Source organism: Hyperolius riggenbachi, chromosome 6 (genome assembly GCF_040937935.1).
Source record: "Hyperolius riggenbachi isolate aHypRig1 chromosome 6, aHypRig1.pri, whole genome shotgun sequence".
Lineage (NCBI taxonomy): Eukaryota > Metazoa > Chordata > Amphibia > Anura > Hyperoliidae > Hyperolius > Hyperolius riggenbachi.
In genome coordinates, this window is record NC_090651.1 from 209,382,555 (window position 1) to 209,402,139 (window position 19,585).

Sequence of the window (19,585 nt, forward strand, 5' to 3'; positions counted from 1 at the left end):
TATCCCCCTCTTTTTTTCCATCTCTCTCTATTTTCTTTACTTGTTTTCCTTTGAAATTCCACTGCCAATGTTTTGTCTGATTTCTCTCTCTGACCCACCTCAGCGGCCGGCCACTGTGTTTTTTCACAGGAAGTTAGAAACAAAGGCCGGTTGTGTTAAAGTTGGGGGGAAGGCAGGAAGCTGAATTCACAAGGGAGCCTCCCAACTTGGCCTGTCCCAGAGTCCGACTCCAGCATGTGGAATTAGACCTGACAGGCTGTCTGGGACACGTTCTGAGCAATGATTACCGTATCTATCCCTCGCCCCCAGTGAAAGGGACACTATGTTATTAAGACTACAGACATGCAAAGGCTGCCTTGCCTTTCTTTTCTGCTCTCAAACAAAAACATGGAACGGCTGCTACGAAAGCTGTAGTTTTTTTTTTCATCAGCATTTAAATCTCTTCCCTTGCCAGCAAGGTTTCCCCACACAGAGCTCTCTGATTCCACCATAGACTTCTGGTCTAAAGCATACAATGGAAGTGAGGACTGCCACTACTGGGAACATGTGTTTGCTGACATTTATGTTTTTTTCTAACGGATATTTAGTTTACTTAGATTATTACTTAACAGCAAATTTGAAAAACACAGATTCAGGAAAGAGACCAAATTGATAGTAGTAGTAGTTATGCTGAGGTTCCAAGCCGTGTTGAGCCCCACTGGGCTAGTCGGTGGGCTGTTGGTCTGCAATTGTTACAGACTGCCAATTATTCTCAGAAGCTTGCATGGCTGTCATGTGGACACTAGAGTAGAAGATTCTTTGGGCAGAGATCCAGAGATCCATGTGTTTGGTACAACAGGTTCAATAAAGATTACAAAGTACTATACTAATAACAGTAATAAAAAAATAATGACAAATTGGAAAACTAATAATGATGAATCCTCAGTGGACTTCAGAAAAACCTGCCAAAACTCTCAGCTGTACATCTTTAGGACTCATTTCTGTGGCCCTCTTTCCTCTGCAACTCCACTTTTTAAATTATTAATCTAAAGATATAGATGCTGGGCCATTTTCAGGATATGTGGTCAGCGGAAAAACAGATGCTTTAAATGGATATTGCATTCCTCACTCCTTGCAGCCCTTCTTGCAGCCTTCATGTAAAGTAACGTGCACCAGGTGCCACAAGGAGCTAGACTGTACAGCATGGCTGAAGAGAGTAGTAAGGAGAACGTGTAGCTCCGCCCCAAACGCTTTTACTGCCACACTCTGCTATATCGGCGTATGAGGGGGGGGGGGGAGCGGTAGTGCAAGGGGTCCCGGACAAAATTTTATCCAGGGAAAGGGCTTAGGGGGGCACAGGGTTTTGAAAGGGGCCCAGCCTGCTCAGCTTTGCTTGGGGGCCTGCTGAGTTCTCTGTACGCCCCAGGGCCTGTTCACAAAGTCTGTTTGTAATATATCCATGTTTGAACATTGCAATACAGCAATAGACATGCCTGACCTGCATGAGTTTTAAAAATAGTAGATGCATTTCCGTGTACCCTATATCATATGCTTCCATTCCATAAACGGATCACCCCAAAACCACCAGAATGGTTATAATACATTGGGCCTGATTCACAAAGCGGTGCTAACCTAGTTAGCACGCCTAAAGGCTTTGGGCATGCTAACTAGGGTGCTAAGTAGTTAGCACGCACAAAGCTTCAAGAAATCGCATGCAAACTAAACACGCTGAATATGCATATTTAGCGCACAAACGGTGCAACGTTTCACGCGCACCACGCAGTGCAAAACTTTACGCGCTTTTTTTTTTTTTACTGAAATGAGCTCACCTACACACATTAAATTCATATTTGGAGACACAAAAAGAAAACCAAGAGCCCAATAATGTAGTATGTTAGGCAGCAAAGTATATTAAAGTAACACTATGTGAAAATACACAAACATGGTTTACCTCAAAGGCAACCACTGTAGAGGCAGGTTAGGAGATTAGACCTGACCCCACTCAGGTTAAAAAGTCACTCTCTGTAGAGAGGAAACAAGGGGTAAAAACTCCTCCATCAAGGGTTCACCAGGCAATAAACTTGTAGATAGGGACAGAGGCGCCAAAACAGGATAAAATATGTTAAAAACTGTTTAAAAAGAGGAGGTAAAGGTGGACTTACCTCCTCATTTAGTAGACCCAAACTCTGTTGGTTATTGATCAACAATATGTTTTATTTAAATACTACAAAAGTGCAGTGCATTTTGCAGGCACACTCCTGCTTCATCAGGCAATACTAGGAGTACAAAAAGCTAGAGATGCCCTGAGGCGCTTCCCAAACCTGTTCTAGTTTTTCGTTCCATTTTGTTGCATCTGTTTTGAATGCAAGTTGTGTAACCTGCCTATAATTAGGCTCTGCACATCCATGCTGCTGGTCAAATAAATGCAGCCTGTCCTGGGAGCTCTGCGTAACAATAGGGGCTGCAAGGCCTGCGCCCAGGGCTGTTTTGGGAGGCAATAGGAGTCGCAGCGCATGAGGGAAGAGCATTGGCCACCCGCATCGGCAAGGAGGGGGGCCACTCCCCCCTCCCTCATCTCGGGCTCTCCCCTCAGCGCTGCCCCTGCCAGCATTAATCAGTGGCAGCAGGACGGGCTCCTATACCTGGCTATACTGGGGATGGGCATCTATACCTGGCTATACTGGGGATGGGCACCTATACCTGGCTATACTGGGGGCACCTATACCTGGCTATCTGTACTGGGAGCACCTGGCGGTGAGCTCCATGCACCAAAACCACCTACTTAGGCACCTATACCTGGGGTGGGGGGGGGCATCCAAATTTTTGCAGGGTGGCCCAGTGATTTCTAGTTCCGTCTCTGCACTTCCCCCTGCTGTATGAATAGTATGATATCTACAAACTATACATAGGATTTGCTTGAACACACCACAATGTGGGTATGCAGCTGAGAGGATTTCTGATTTCATTGATGTGATCAATAAAAAAGCTTTATGATCATCAGCAGTGTCTGTTTGCCCCAACACAGTGGTTTCAGGCGCTACAGCTGCAGCATAAAGAGAGTAAAAAACTATATTATTATTATTATTATGGATTTCAGAGTCAAACTTACATTTTCCAAACTAGAATGCATAACACATACCCAATGCCCCCTAACACACCCTCTCCCAGCAACCAGCACTGATATGCAAACAAGTCGCCTGCATTCTGACCCTTACCCTAACATTTCACAATTTCACTAACCCTCCACTATTGCTTGTGTAAATCCACCGTATTGGATACAGCAACTAAAACAGTGCCTGAATTGACTTTGCTGAATACACAGTGAGAATACACATACTGTACTTTGTATATTATTGATAGCATCACAAATCTAAACACAAAAACAAATAACAAATGCATACCTGATGCACATACAATCTGATGATGATTTTATCGGTTTGCAAAATCACCTCTCACTCCTGTGCAGCATGTATAGCATACAACGGGCATGATAGCTCGCGGACTTCTTGCGCGTGCAAAGTGCTGCGATCGCGGACATTTGCGCCCGATAACGCGGACTTTTGCATGGAAAAGTTATCGCGCGCAAATGTCCACGATCGCGGCACTTTGCGCGCGCAAAACTCCGGCGAACGGCACTTCACGTGCTAACTTTAGCACGCCCTTGCTAACAGTTAGCACGGGTTTGTGAATCAAGCCCAATATAATTATACTGTTCCATCTACACAGGAATCTGCATCAATAAGTGTTAAACTACACGTATACATCTTCGTCTTGTGCAGAAATGTGAAATCAAAGTAGATCAGTGCTGATGAGTTGGTATTTTTCCCTTTATTTATTATACAATTGCTTGCTCTAACATATGGAAACTGTTCTGGAGAGCTGCTTGTAAAGCACAGAGGCTCCATTCATCTCCCCCTCACTTAAATATATTCTAACATTAACAGAACGGTGGCTCTAGAGGGATCAGTTGCTTGCCAGCAGTAAGAAGTGTGCCCAACAGAGGTACTTGGGTGGCCTGGTGACGTATGTACAAATTGGCCCACAACATGATGAATTGTTAGCAGAAATATAGGGGAAGAAAACACAGAAACATTTACAGCTGAACAGAGAGTAATCTAGATGTATCTGAGAATGTATAAGTTTGGCAGAGGGTAAACCTGATAGATGTGTATCATCTTACAACATGAATAACAGGGAGGACGATTTACAAATGCACTGTAAAGCTGTGTAAGCGCAACTACCTCCTCACAGGTATGGCTTTCTAAAATAAGGAGTTGGGCTCGGTCCACACTATATGCGGTTGCAGAAGGCTATCTGTGGTCAGGACTTCGTTTTTCTAAACCGGAATGTAAACGAATAGAAAGCGGATCCGTGCTGCACTTTTCCAGTCTGTTGACGTTTTCAAAAACAGATCCGTGCCCCATAGCCGTGGTTGGGGAGGAGGCCGCCACGCTGGAGGGGGTAGCAGCAGGGAAGGGGGGCAGCGGGCACAGCGGAAGGGAGAGGGGGGTCAGACCCCCCTCCCTCACGTGGGTCCCCTCTTCCGTGCTCCCCCTTCGGCTAGTTTCCTTAAAATCAAGCATATAGCGAGCGGCAAACTCACTTCCTTAAACCAGTTTAAAAAGGGGGAAGTTGGTGGACTTCCCTCCCTCAAGGAAAGGTACCTTTTCCACGGCCGCGCAGCCGCAGTGCTATTCATCTGGTCAGACAAATAATTGGCAGGTGACTTGCGGCAACAAACGGGGGAGGGGGGGAGGTTTCAGTGACGGCGTGGGACTTGATAGCTGCAGGGGGCCGGTAGAAGCCCCAGGTAAGTGACACTTTTTTGTTTTTGAAAAAGGCCACAGAACCCTTTAAACTTAAAAAGAGAGGTGAGAAATAAAATCTAGCTTTACTACCTGGGGCTTTTTTCGGCCCCTAGAAGTCATTTGTGTCCTTCGCCGCAACTCTGTTCTTTTCTGGGGTCCCATTGGCAGCCTCTAAAGATTGCAGACTCCCGATGGGATGGTGTCTTCTGCACATGCGCGGGTGTAGAAGGTCGCTGACCCGTCAGGGGTCGGCGATCCTTAGAGTATGCCAGCCAGTGGTGGCTCCAGCTTCAGTTTTTTTTCGGGGGGGGGGGGGCTTTGCTCAAAAGGGGCACAATGGTCAGCAGGCAGGGCTCACAAGGGCACCCTACCCCCCCCCCCCCAAAAAAAAGGAAAGGAGCGAGTGCGGCATACTAAGTGTGCCACGTCAGGTAATGCCAGGTATAGGTGCCACCAGTATAGGTATAATAGCTGCCCCAGTATAGGTAGCATAGTTGCCCCCAGTATATGTAATAAAGTTGTCCTTAGTATAGGTAGCTAGTATAGTTGCTCCCAGTATAACTACTATAGTTGCTTGTAGTATAGTTGCCCCACTATAGGTAGTATAGTTGCCCATAGTGTAGTTGCCCAGTATAGCTAGTACAGCTGCCCCCAGTGAAGATAGTATAGTTGCCCCGGGAGGGAGAAGGAGGGGCAGTGGGTACAGCGGTAGGGAGGGGAGCCAGAAAACCTCCCCCCTCACCTGGGTCCCTTCCTCCTGCTTCTTTCCTCCTCCTTAGATCGGCCTCAGGCAGGCGGGTGGAGAATTACTCACCTCACTTCTGCATTCCAAGCGCTGGGCAGTTGGGCAGCATTGGCGAGACCTGTGGCGCTGGTGACGCTGCGCTCCAGGGCTTGGAATGCAGAAGTGAGGTGAGTAATTCTCTGCCCCCCTGCTTTCCGCCGATATAAGGAAGGGGAGAGAAGCAGAAGGAGGGGACCCAGATGAAGGAGGGGGGTTCTGGCCCCCCTTCCCACCGCCCCTCCCTCTAGCGCTGCTTCCCATCCTGCTCTGCCTCTGTGGGGGGGGGGGGTCGGTCAGGAGCCGGTGGGCTTTTGGAGGGGCTGACAAGATGTCAGCTGGGGCTTAAGCCCCGGTAAGCCCCAGTGCGCAGCCGCCACTGATGCCAGCAGAACCCCGGAGAAGACCAGAGCTGCAGCGAAGGACACAAATTATTTCTAAGGGCTGGAAGAGGCCCCAGGTAAATACAGCTAGATTTCATTTCTTGCCTCGCCTATCTTTTAGGTATACAGATGATAGGCCTAGCATGTGTAGATTTGTTTATAACCCCTAAAAAAACTACTGAATCAAGGTCTACTGGACCTGTCTAATCTAGAAATTTCACTCACCATCATGCTGATGCTATAGTGAATGGAGATTCTCCATTTACTGTTGGGGATAACACAATTAGTTGTCAAAAAAATATCTTTCCAAATAGACTGGGATCTTGGCCAGGAACAATCATGATCAGCTAAAATGGTCAATATCGATCTTTTCAGCCACAATATTGGCATACCTCGCCATCTGCAACATTATCCTTTCTGTAACCTTTCTACTATGTAACCTTCCTACTATTGAGCTGACTGCTCCTGAATAGAGATAGCCAAATTGAATGGAAACTGTATGTAGCTTAGAACTGCGTCAATCAGAATTGACAGGAAATGCATTTGATTGGCCCAATTTTAAGCTGCATACAATCTTACATAAAATTTGCATGCAACCAAAAATTATTTCTCATTTACTGCAACAATAAGCGCAAAGTAGAATGTCTTGCACCAAAAATTAACATCACCCAGGAAACCATGTGACAAATCAATACCCACCTATAGTTTGTTTTTTCAGTCTCTACCAGCTATATTTCCTACAACATTCTAATGCTAGTATGACCAAGAATACAGGAGGCAGAACGGAGCAGAATGTAGATGTATGGCCAGATGTGTGTTGTATATTTGAGGTAAGGCCAGACCAGTTCTCAAAGCTCCATGCATTGAAAATTCAGCCTCACACTCAGACAGCAGAGCTAGTAATGTACATTCTCAGTGTGGAAAATGTTATATTCCTGAGGGGCCAGAAACCCCCCACATCTCTCCTGCACAGCAGCACAATCTTCCCCGCCATGCAGACACTGAGATCTAGAGTTGGCCATCAGCCCTGTTGTGTTAGGCTAAAACTTTCTTTTCTGAAGGCAGCCTCTATTTATGTGGGTGGTGACTGAATTTCTGGCATTGCATCGCCAACAGGCCCTAGTGATCGCTGTCCACATTAACCTGCTAAGTCCAGGAACATAAAACTATTTTCACATACAGCAGCTATGAAATACCTTTGGCTCGTACAGTGGTTTGTTCCGATACTAAACTGAGTCCTTTTAAACTGCAAAGACATGAACTACAGCTTAACCACAGAGAAGCTGACTTGTGCAAGACATAAAGGTGGACCTGTCATTTATAATCAAACTTAATATGACTCAATAGTTGCTTCTGAGTTTCCTCATGTGACCTAAAGCCTAGGCAAAAGATCACATGGACGCTGACTACCATGATTATTGTGGCCAGTTCTCGTCATTATAAACAGAGGGCAGAAAACCAAGTTGTTACCCCCAGTCATGTAGCATAAAGGAAAAATTCCACTTTCCTTTTACAATAAGTATAGATGGGTGTTGCAGTAGAGCAGCTAAACATCATAAGGAGGCGGGTGGAAGAGAGACCACCAGCAGAATAGCTGTAAGTAACACTGTTTACTGTGTCAAATATTGCAGAGAAATTGTAGTTTCCTCAATCAAGCTGATAATTACAATGTGAGGAGCTCAAGAGACTGGGCATATGAATACTGGGCAAAACCTAAAGGGAACTCGACCGAAACCCACTTGAAGCCAGAGGATACACAACACAAACTGATGGCCGCCTGTGCTAATAATGTGGGTACACCACTGCCACATATACTGTCCGACACTAATCAAATGTTGCTCAAGAGGCTCACTGCTGGTATAAATTTCTGTTTGTCAACAGAATGAACCTCACTCATATACGCTAAAATCTATTAACTCTAAGCAGGGAACTACACTTCTGCTCTACCATTGTCTAAACCAATACATACAGTACATATCCAGTGTCAGCTTAATGATACGCCATCCAATTGTTACCTGCAAAGATATAAAAACACATCTCAGAAAACTAATTCAAACATTTAGGAGAAAAGCAGTCAAACGTTTTAATGCACCCATTTGTAGGAGAGCCCTATTCCTATCTCCATGTTTCGGTGGCTTCTGAAACAATCCCAATTGGAAATGTGTACACCTATTTGTTGAACATTAAACATTTATGGCTCCTCTTTTACCCGCTTCACTTTTCAATAGGGACTCACTCTGTTGACAATTGCATTGCCTGTCATTCCTCCTGAAAAACTTTTCAGCTCCTAAATATTACCTTAATTTCTGACAAATGTTTCAAACAGTTGAATTCTGAAATTGGCTTTTCTATTACTCAGTGAGTATATCTGAAGAGAGCAGCATTCAAGAAGATATACTGAATCAGCAACTGATTATACTCAAACATTTGCATATGATGTTGAGTAGACAACAAACCTTGACCCATATGACAAAAGAAAAAAACAACAGAAGATGACCAATCCAAGGATTTAACAGAAAAAACAAATACAGGCGGTCTGAAGAAAAGAAACAGGAACAGTATTAACTTTACCAAAATACCTTAAACAAAGACAAACAAAGACTACTTTTTTAACCCAGAAAAATCTTTTCAAAAGTCAGGGGTCGTCTTATATGCCAAGTCAAACAAAGACTACTTTTTTAACCCAGGAAAATCTTTTCAAAAGTCAGGGGTCGTCTTATATGCCAAGTCAAACAAAGACTACTTTTTTTAACCCAGGAAAATCATTTCAAAAGTCAGGGGTCGTCTTATATGCCAAGTGTCATCTTATAGAGAAGGTTTTGAAACTTCCGAGCCGGACTGGAGAATCTGCGGTTGCCATATATGGTGGCGGGAGCTCAAAAAACATCTGCATCCCCGCTGTATGCTGCGACCATATGAAAGCAGGAAGAGCGGTGCTGTACAAGTGTGGTAGAAGAAAATCCACTCACCAGGTTTCTTGGAAAGAAGTGACTGAACGCGGTCCCGTTGACGAGGTGAGTTGGCACCTCACTGGGAAGGTGTAAGTGAAGAGCAGAGCAAGCTGCAAGTGTCTGGGATGCCCAGGGTATGGAAAAAAAGAGAGCGGCACTGTGCCCAGAAAAACACTCCTCTTTCACCCGTCTGGTCCGCCCTTAAAGTGGACATGAACTCAGAACGTCCTTTCTGCTCTAAAGATACACAACAGCATAATAAACTTTAAACAAAAAAAATTTCTTTGTTACAGCTGATGCAAATCCTAAAAAAAATCTGCACTGTTTCTACTTCCTGATTCATGGAAGCAGACATATTTTTAACAGCCTATGCTTTCAAATGAGCTTATCTGCCATCTCTGTCATTGGTCATGTGACACAGTGAGAGATCAAATTACAACACGTGATTAGACACAAATGAAGGGGTATTAAACATGCTAAACTCTCTAAATACATACAGGGTGCATTTCTGTATGTTTTCATTCTGTCCTGTGCAGTGGCTACAGTGCAAAGTATTATTAAAAAATACAAGATGTTCTGCACTGTGGAAAATCTCTGAGAACGTGGTCGGAAGCCAGAAGTGACACCTGTGCTGGCCAGGAGTATAGTGAGAGACGTGATAAAGAATCCAAGGATCACCACCAAGGCCGTCCTGGTGAATCTGGGCTCTGCTGGTGGCAATGTCTCAAGGCAGAAAATCCAACAGACACTGCACACGCGTACGTTAAAAAAGGGCGCCGGGAAAAAAGGGCGCAGGGTTTTAAAAGATAATCATGAATAACGTTTAAAAAAAATTGTGTTATATTTCGTTTAAAAATAATGTTTTATAAAGTTATAAATCATTAAATAATGTGTATAAAATCGGCAATTTTAAAAACGTTAATCTTCCCTGTTTAAAAATTGAAATTTATAATAACGTTTTATAAAACATTAATAAGAATTTTACTAAAGCTATACCTAACCCTACTCTCACACAGAACCCTCCCTGTACCTATCCCTAACCCCTAGACCCCCCTGTTGGTGCCTAACCCTAAGACCCCCCTGTTGGTGCCTAACCCTAAGACCCCCCTGGTGGTGCCTAACCCTAAGACCCCCCTGTTGGTGCCTAACCCTAAGACCCCCCTGGTGGTGCCTAACCCTAAGACCCCCCCTGTTGGTGCCTAACCCTAAGACCCCCCTGTTGGTGCCTAACCCTAAGACCCCCCTGTTGGTGCCTAAACCTAAGACCCCCCTGTTGGTGCCTAAACCTAAGACCCCCCTGTGATAAGCATTAATAACGTTTTTAAAAAAAATATTGCGGTTTTTCGTTTAAAAATGAAAAAAAAAAAAAAAATTGTACGGTTTTTCGTTTAAAAGTAATGTTTTAAAAAATATTGTACTGTTTTTCGTTTAAAAATAATGTTTTAAAAATTATAAATCATTAAATAATGTGTAATCATGAGAAACAGTTATAAAACATTAAAAGTCTCCGGGCGCCGCTTTTAAAACGTTATTTTTCTCCGGCGCCCTTTTTTCCTGTTGGGCGCCGATTTAAACGATATTTATTATGGGAGTGAATGGCGGCGCCCTTTTTGTCCACCTGCCTCATGCGCCCAAATTTCCTGCTTCCACTGCACACTGCTGGGTTCCACTGATGCAGAACAAGGAGGACACTACTTCTCCAGATAAGGCACACAAAATGGACAAGGGAACCTAATCACAGTAAGCATTAAAAAAAAGAGTAATAAACGAGGATTTTTAATGACAACATCAGGTAGTCTGCAGAGAAACTTGGCCCTGGCCACCAATGGACATTTCAGCATGACTATGACCAAAACACGCAGCAAAAGTGGTGAAGAAATGGTTAGCAGACAACAACATTAACGATTTGGAGTGCCCCAGTCAGAGTCCTGACTTGAATCCAATTGAGAATCTGTGGAGGGAGCTAAAGATCAGAGTGATGGCAAGAAGACCCTCCAACCTGAAAGATTTGGAGCTCTTTGCTAAAGATGAATTGGCAAAAATACCTGTGCAGACATGCAAAAAGCTGGTCTGCAATTATAGGAAGCGTTTGGACTGGACACTTTTTGCTCAAATGTGAATAAAAGCTGAGAATTACCACCCCCCCCCCCCCCCCCCAATAATGCCTCTTGTACATCATCTTATTATTTTTTGGGAGACACCTATATCATTTCCCATTAAAAAAAAAAAAATACTTGCTGGTTGAATAAAAGTAACTTTAAAGAGAATAAATCTCGCTTTAGAGCTCATAGTTAGCAGGGGCATGTGTGCCCCTGCTAAACCGCCGCTATCGCGCCGCTAAACGAGGGTCCCTTTACCCCCAAACCCACCCCCGCAACACTTGGTCGTGGAATTAGTCGTTCCTGGAGGCAGGGCTAACGGCTGCAGCTCTGCCTCCAGTCGCGTCTATCAGCGGCGCATCGCCGCCTCTCCCCCGCCCCGCTCAGTGAAGGAAGACTGAGAGGGGCGGGGGAGAGGCGGAGATACGCGCTGACAGACGCGCGTGGGGCAGGGCTGCGGCGGTTAGCCCTGCCCCAACCAGGAAGAGGGGATGCGCTTCACGGAGGGGGATTTGGGGGTGAAGGGACCCCCGTTTAGCGTCGTGATAGCGGCGGTTTAGCAGGGGCACACATGCCCCTGCTATCTATGAGGTCTGAAGTGAGATTTATTCTCGCTTCAGACTCTCTTTAAGTCACAATTTGCCAGGGGTATGAGTAATTATGGGCACCACTGTACATTTGGTAAGGTTAAACAATCCAGATTTTATCATTGATTTGCACCTTTAGACCTATCCAAGCTGGCTATAGAATGGGATGAATATCCGTTGGGAAACAAAAAAAACAAAAAAAAAATAGAGGTGAGCATTCAGGTCCTTTTATACTTCCTACTATTTACTTACATCAGCAGAGCTGTCTTTCTTGGCTTTGTGCACAAATGTACAGTACTGTATTTTTGATGGGGGGGGGGGGGGGGGAGGGTATCTTCAGCTCCTCTTTAGATCAGTCAAATGCTTGAAAGGAAAGGAGGACAGTTTTTTTGTTTGTTCTTTGCAAAAACGACTGGATTCCAAAAAATGAACTGCTCTGCTATAGACATGTTTGCAGCACTGGCTAGAAATATTTTTGGGAACATAATTGAATTGAAGTGTTTAATAATGCCTCTCAAGCAGAAACATCGAACAATACAATTATTAAGAGAAAATGAGTCCTCGTTGATAAGTATAGAAGATGAAGGAGGAGGAACAACAGTGGTACAATACATTATTGAAAACAAGACTGTCAAATGAGATTAAACACTATGAGAAGTGTGAATGTGACCTTACATGAATAGCTGAAAAGTGATTAATGTTGTACAGCAAGCTTTCAATAATAGTTATACAAACATATGATAAGATCTTGGGGCTTTATAAATAAAAGATTATACAAATAATAAAGTCCCTCCTCCTATATTTTTTTTTAACTCAATAAAATATATCTCTCTCTTAACTGTTTGGTGTACTGTTACCACAAGAGTGTCCAGAAACTCTTACTTTGATACATGATAAATTAGTTGCACAGTGCTACTCATTTACAAGTAAACCTGCAGACATCTCCTACTTCTATAATAAATACTGGTGAATAACATATGTTCTCTGTGCAAATAAGAACTAGGTTATCAAGCAGAAATTATATTATTAATACTTTACTGATGTAAATTAATATTTGGAAGGAATAGGGCCTGAAAGCACTCTTTTTTTTTCTCAACAAAAGTGTAATTAAAATTTAGGTAATGTCCGAGGTATCAGGGGTAACGACAGAGGAAACAGGGGTAACGACAGAGGAAACAGGGGTAACGATAGAGGAAACAGGGGTAACGACAGAGGAAACAGGGGTAATGGAAGAAGTTTCGGGGGTAATGACAGAGGAAACAGGGGTATTTTTGATGTAATATTTAGTGCAGTTAGTTTTGGGTGCGCCAAATATAATTTTAAGTTACTGCAAGCCCATAAAATATTGGTAAGATAGTAGGAGGTTTTGGAAGGAACAATGTTAGGGATAGATTAAAGGATGTTTTAGACATATGGGAGGGATATAGTTTAGTGTAAAGTTGCTCTGCCCACTAATTATACAATCAGGGCCGGATTTCTGGCAAGGCCACATAGGCCATGGCCTAGGGCACCAGAAATTTAGGGGCGGCTCAGTGAGGGGCAGTAAAGTTGTTCTATACAGCCATCCCTACCTACAAGGACAGCTTTAAAGGGACACTTAAGCGGCAGCCACTTCCTGTTTCGGTGACAGGAGCGGACAGACTGGGAACGCGAGTGATTCTTCGCGTTCCCAGACACATTAGCACCCTCTATGCTGCTATATGGTATATGATATATGCTATAGCAGCATAGATGGCGCTATTGTGGCCAGGAACGTGAAGAATCACTCGCGTCCCCAGCCTGTCAGCTCCTGTCACCGATACAGGAAGTGGCTGCCGGCGGGGCCAGGAGGTTCGGAGGGAGACGGCGAGGGCACCGGACAGTTGCAGGGGGCTATTGGAAGCCCCAGGTGAGAAAAACTCTTTTTTTTTGTATGACTTAAGTGTCCCTTTAACCTTTGAACTCTCTGTCCTGTACTTGTGTCATCCCTGCAAGTCCTGTAAGCTCTATCCTGCAGGTACACATCAGCCTAACTCACATGGAGACACAATGGGTCCATCAATAACGAGCTGGCAAACATAACATAAAAGTTCTTAAAGAGAACCAGAGATGAAGCACCCTCTTGTATTTTACCTTATAAATCAGTGGGAACATGACAGTAAACACCTAATCTGCCCTTTGTTTCATTGTTCTCTGTGTAATCTGACTGTTATCACGTCTGATAAGAATCCCCGACTGAGAAGTCAGGCTGCTCCGTCTAGCTTTGCTACAGAAAGATTATAGCTAAGTCTGTATTCTGTGGTGTTATTTCAAGCCCAAGCCTGCCCCCTTGTGGCTTTGCTATAATGACTCAGCAATAATCATTCCCAGCAAAGCCAGATTTAATTGCTCAGTCTGGGATTCTTGTGACTGCTGTTAACAGACACTTTTAGCAGTGAGGAGGAAACAGAGAGCATGGTAAGTGTTTTCTCTAATGTTCTTACTGATATACATGGTGAAATACACAAGGGTGCTTCCTCTCTGGTTCCCTTTAAGGAAAAAACGTATAATCTATACGCGTATTACTGAAATAGTTATTGTCTGTGACCTCCAATGATGGAAAGTAAGTAGAATTCTCATTGGGGCACACAGAGATAACAACCAAACAGATGGTATAGTTGGCCTTGGGCGGTAAAAATTACAAATCCGGCCCTGTATACAATATTGATTGTACGATCTTACCAAATCAATATAGTAAAAGGGTAACGTAAACTGAGTGAATATACTTTGAATGCATACTTAATACAGCCCCTCATATTACATTGTACAATTCAACACTGTTTCATCAGTGCCCCCCCCCTGACCCCCTCCAATAGAAAAAGAAAAACGATTAGTTTGAGGCACACCTACCTGCATTTTACAAAATTAATACTTATTATTTTTTATATTGTGCAGTGCTGACACTTTCTGCAGTGCTTTAATGAGTGCATTGATAATTCGCCATTCTTATTCTAATCCCTATAACAGTTACAGTCTTTTATCCCTACAATACATGACTGTGGTATATATGGAGGTGAGGATACCAATTAACTTGCCAGTATGTTTTAGAGATATTGTAAGAGATTGAAGTGCCCGGAGGACACCCATGCAGACAATAAGAGCATAAAAATGAAATAGAAGTAGCATCCTTGCCAAGATTTGGACCTAGGACCCAAGTACTGTAGGGCAGGGGGCTAGGCACTTAGGGATTGTGTGGCCAAATTATTATACTTCCTATATTTATTTTCATTTCAACACACAAATGTCAAGCAGAAAAAAGATCTGTGGTCAGTGGTATATACAGAGCTTATTATAATCATTAATGATTCTTTCTCCACAGACCCCTCCTCCTATGACGCTGTGCGAAGATCCAGCTGGACAAATAATGTGAACTCGCCTGTTACAAAAAGTAAGCAAGCCATTTTATTTTCCTGCCTATTTTATTGTCAATCCCACCAAAGGCTATTCATCTTTGGACAAAACAATTGTAAGACCATCATTGAAGTTCTAGTTCAGGCTCATGTTTTGGTATAGGTTCAAAATTAAACCACCCATTCATTACTCACTTCTGTTTTTTGGGGCTCTAATTGGTGAAATTTCTGTTCTTTCCTTATCTTTATTTAATTTCATATGACCCAGAACGCAATAGGAGGAACAAGGCTAGAAGGCTGCATACATTTTCATCGGAAGGTATTCGTATTCAAAGTCCAAATATAGAGGAACCAAAATGATGCAACTTGCTGGACTCCATATTGGTGTAAAACTTCACATTTAAGTTGTCGGGCTCTTTGATTGCTAGATTGGAATTATAATTACCGGTATAGTAAAAGACTAGAATAAATGATCAGGACTGTCTATTTTGTAAGATGCTGAGGCTTCAAGGATTCTGATATTTGATGATTCTCTTTTTGTACCACTGTTTTTATTAGTATAACCCAGTATGGACAAGATATAAAACAATGACATTTCAAAAGTAGACCAGTAATCAGAAGATCTTCAGTAGAGGTAGAGCATAATAACCTATCCATACAAGAAGTGTCAGATAGATTCCACAAAGCCTGGCAAACACATATCAAATAAATACAGCTCAATTCAAAAACAGGTTTTCCAATGTAACCCACAGAATAACAGTTTGGGATCAAGAAACCAGAGAAAGACCACTGGCATAGCACATGATGGTAATGTCAATACCAGTGCAAGGAGAACCTGAAAGAAGTGTTTGATGCTACTGAAGAAAATAAAATAAACTAGTAATAATAATAATAAATAAGGCGACAAGACAAGACAAATAACATTTATATTGCGCTTCTCTCCTGGCAGACTCAAAGCGCCAGAGCTGCAGCTGCTAGGGCGCGCTCTATAGGCAGTAGCAGTGTTAGGGAAACGTGCCTAAGGTCTCCTACTGAATAGGTGCTGGCTTACTGAACAGGCAGAGCCGAGATTCGAACCCAGGTCTCCTGTGTCAGAGGCAGAGTCCTTAACCATTACACCATCCAGCCACCTATAACTGATAGGGAGGGTCATATCGGTTTCCACGGCATATAGAAATTAGTCACGAAAATAATTCTGTCAAGAGCTAGGGCTCCATATAGCCAGAAAAAGTTAGGAGGGTGGAAGATTTGGTGTACAGAGATTTCCAACACTACTTTCCCATGGTCCTTATATTTTGTCATCTCTAGCCCCTGTATTCCTCAGAGTGGCCTTAAGTTTCTCCATTAATTTTATCCAACTGATGTGCCGCAAGTCCTCTGGAATTTCTTGAGGTGCGACTTTCTTCCAATTAGAGGCTATAGTGTGACTGGCAGCAGTAAGAATGCAGTTAGTTAAAATTCTATTGAGCTTATGAATATTAGGCACGGTTTTACCCAGTAGCATATTTAAGGGATCTAGAGGTATTTACATTTCCAGCACCTGTAGTATAACTTTCTGAATTACTTTTCAACACAGGGCCGGCACTACCATAGAGGCAAATGAGGCAATTGCCCCAGGGCCCCAGAGCCTGTAGGAGCCCCCAGTGGCTACAAGAAGAAAAAAAAGTTTTCAAAAAGACCTTATAGTTTTTGAGAAAATCGATTTTTAAAGTTTCAAAGGAAAAAAAATACACATTTAAAAACCTGCCGACTTTAACAGTTAGTAGCAAATCCACCTTAAATGCTAGAAACCCCAAATTTGCAGGATATGTTACGGAGATCATTGGGAATAAGAGGAAAAAACAATTTTTCAAAAAGACATTATAGTTTTTGAGAAAATCGATTTTAAAGTTTTGAAGGAAGAAAGTATACTTTTAAATGCGGTAAATGTCACTTTTAGTAGAAAACCTACCGGTAGTGTAATTTTACATGGATCAAAAGAAAGAGTAAAGAATTTTCGGACGGGGTTTCCAGGGGCTGGAAACTCCTCCGCAGCTGCAGCACTTTGGCCAGGGACCGCTATACAGCCACAGTATGGCTGTAAGAAGATCCCTGGCATTATTTCCTATTTTCCCAAATTTTTTTTTTGGGGGGGGGGGGGGGGGGGGGAGTGTGGGATTTTTTTTTTTTTTTTTACAAATTATGTGGGGTCCCCCCTCCTGAAACTTTTTAACCCCTTGTCCCCCATGCAGGCTGGGATAGCCAGAATGTGGAGCTCCGACTGATTGGGGCTTCACACCCTGACTATACCAGCTGCAAAAAGGTCCCTTAAAGGACTTACGAGGCGAATTGCTTAAAAAAAAGTTATGTACCTCATTGCTAAAGCAGACCTCAGGGCAGTCGAACAGCACCTTCCTTTTCACTATCAGGTGCTTTATCAGTCTAATCCAGGTTACATTGCAGCTCCTTCGCTCAGCAGGTACTCACTCGCTCAGCGCTTGTATTCTCTGCTGAGGGGGCGCGGCTGGCTGGCAGTGTAGTTCGTCATGTGGGTGGTCATGTGGACCTGCCCACATGATGTATAATAGAGCGCACGGAGTGACAGCGGACACGAGCGGGGCTGTAATCCTGCGCAGCCACGGCTATGCGAGCTGCGCAGGAATTAGATTTTTAAATCGGCGATTCTGCTCGGGCGACCCTGTGGAGGATCGGGAGCTGCAATGTAACCTGGATAAGACTGATAAAGCACCTGATAGTGCAAAGGAAGGTGCTGTTCGTCTGCCCTGAGGTCTGATTTAGCAATGAGGTACATAACTTTTTTTAAGCAATTCGTCTCGTAAGTCCTTTAATGCCGATTTTTGTTCCGGGGTATCTATTGGGGGGCCCCCAGGTTTATTTTACCCTGGGGCCCCATTGTTGCTAAAACCGGCCCTATTTCAACAAAAAGATAGAACTGCACAATACCAAAACATATGGTCTAAGGTCCCCCTATTCCTGCATCCCCTCCAACAAAGCTCAGAGGATTCTGGATATAAGCATGAAGGTAGAGCAGGAGATAAATACCATCTGAATAAGATCTTATAGATATTTTTTTTAATTTGCACACATGGAGGAATCTTTGGCATTTTGCCATATTGAATCCCAGTCATCTGTTTAAACTGTCTGAGATGGGGTGTGTTCGCATTTCACCATACAGCCATAGGAAGAGACCAGATCATATGAATTTGTGCTTAATAACATGTATATCTGAGATATTAGACCTTTTTGGTAACCCTTAGAAGCACATAGATCTTCAAAAAATCTAGTATGGCTTATGTCTGCAGACATGGGGATTAGGGGCATTAGAAAGTGAGTAATTTGATTAACTACTTTGGCCTCCTGGACGTACTAGCTACGCCCAGGAGTCCATGTGCGTGCACGCGTGCTCCCGGCCCGCGGTTCGCTAGCCAGGCAATCACTGAATCGGGCTATGGTGCCCGATCACTGATTACTCTCCCCCGCAGAAAAAGCGACAGCTTCTCTCAGAAGCTTCGCTTTTTCTGGCTGTTACGCCCCCCATGCGTCTCTCTAAGCGTATGTTACGCTTAGAGTGACATCATGTAAACAAACTCATGGCCGCCATCTTGTGGCCAAAAAGTAAAACTACACCTAAAAGTAAGAAAAATAAAAGTCAACACACATTTACATTAGAAAACTACTGTTTACATCTCACCCTCCCAAAAATACCCAAATAAAATGTTTAATATATAAAAAAACAACAACATTACAATAAAAAAAACATGTAAATATTTACCTAAGGATCTAAACTTTTTAAATATCAATGTAAAGATTAAATATTTCTATATTTTTTTATTTTAAACTTGTAAATAGTGATAGATGCAAAATGGAAAAAAATGCACCTTTATTTCCAAATAAAATATAGTCGCCATACATTGTGATAGGGGCATAATTTTAACGGTGTAATAACCGGGACATATGGGCAAATACAATACGTGAGGTTTAATTATGGAGGCATGTATTATTTTAAAACTATAATGGCTGAAAACTGAGAAATAACGAATTTTGTCCGCTTTTTTCTTATTCTTCCTGTTAAAATGCATTTACAGCAAATTGGCTCTTAGCAAAATGTACAACCCGAAGAAAGCCTAATTGGTGGCGGAAAGAACAAGATATAGATCAGTTCATTGTGATAAGTAGTGATAAAGTTATAGGCTAATGAATGGGAGGTGAACATTGCTCGGATGCATAAAGTGAAAACGACTGAAGGCTGAAGTGGTTAAACTCTATTAAAAGTTTTGGTGTGGGGGAAACTTTCACAAAATTTATCAGAGTCTATGAGGGTAGTCATACTGAGTTGCAGCCAGTCCTGAAGTTTAAAGTATCCTAGAGAGAACCATCTATCCATGAGATATTTGCAGATTTTCTAATTAGGACATGTCTTAGTTGTGTGCAGTATAAGATATCTGAAGGTTTTGAAAATCTACCTGGAACAACGACAAGTTTGCATCTATCTGTCTGTCTGTAGGCGATCAATGAAATTTAGACTGCAACAATCACCAGCTGAATAACAAAACTGAAAATTAAGAGTTTCTAATGAGAATTAAAATTGAAATGGGGACCCTGTTGCTTTAAAGGGAATCTGAAGCGAAA

At 42.9% G+C, this 19,585-nt stretch overlaps 1 protein-coding gene across 3 annotated transcripts in view; it reads left to right on the forward strand.

The window, feature by feature from the left end:
- Positions 1 to 19,585, forward strand: part of FLI1 (Fli-1 proto-oncogene, ETS transcription factor) — a 206,635-nt gene that overhangs the window by 160,718 nt on the left and 26,332 nt on the right. For all 3 annotated transcript variants that reach the window (XM_068240347.1, XM_068240348.1, XM_068240349.1), the window contains exon 6: positions 14,926 to 14,994. In XM_068240347.1, coding sequence (XP_068096448.1) covers positions 14,926 to 14,994 — 69 coding nt within the window. The remainder of the gene's footprint in view (positions 1 to 14,925; positions 14,995 to 19,585) is intronic.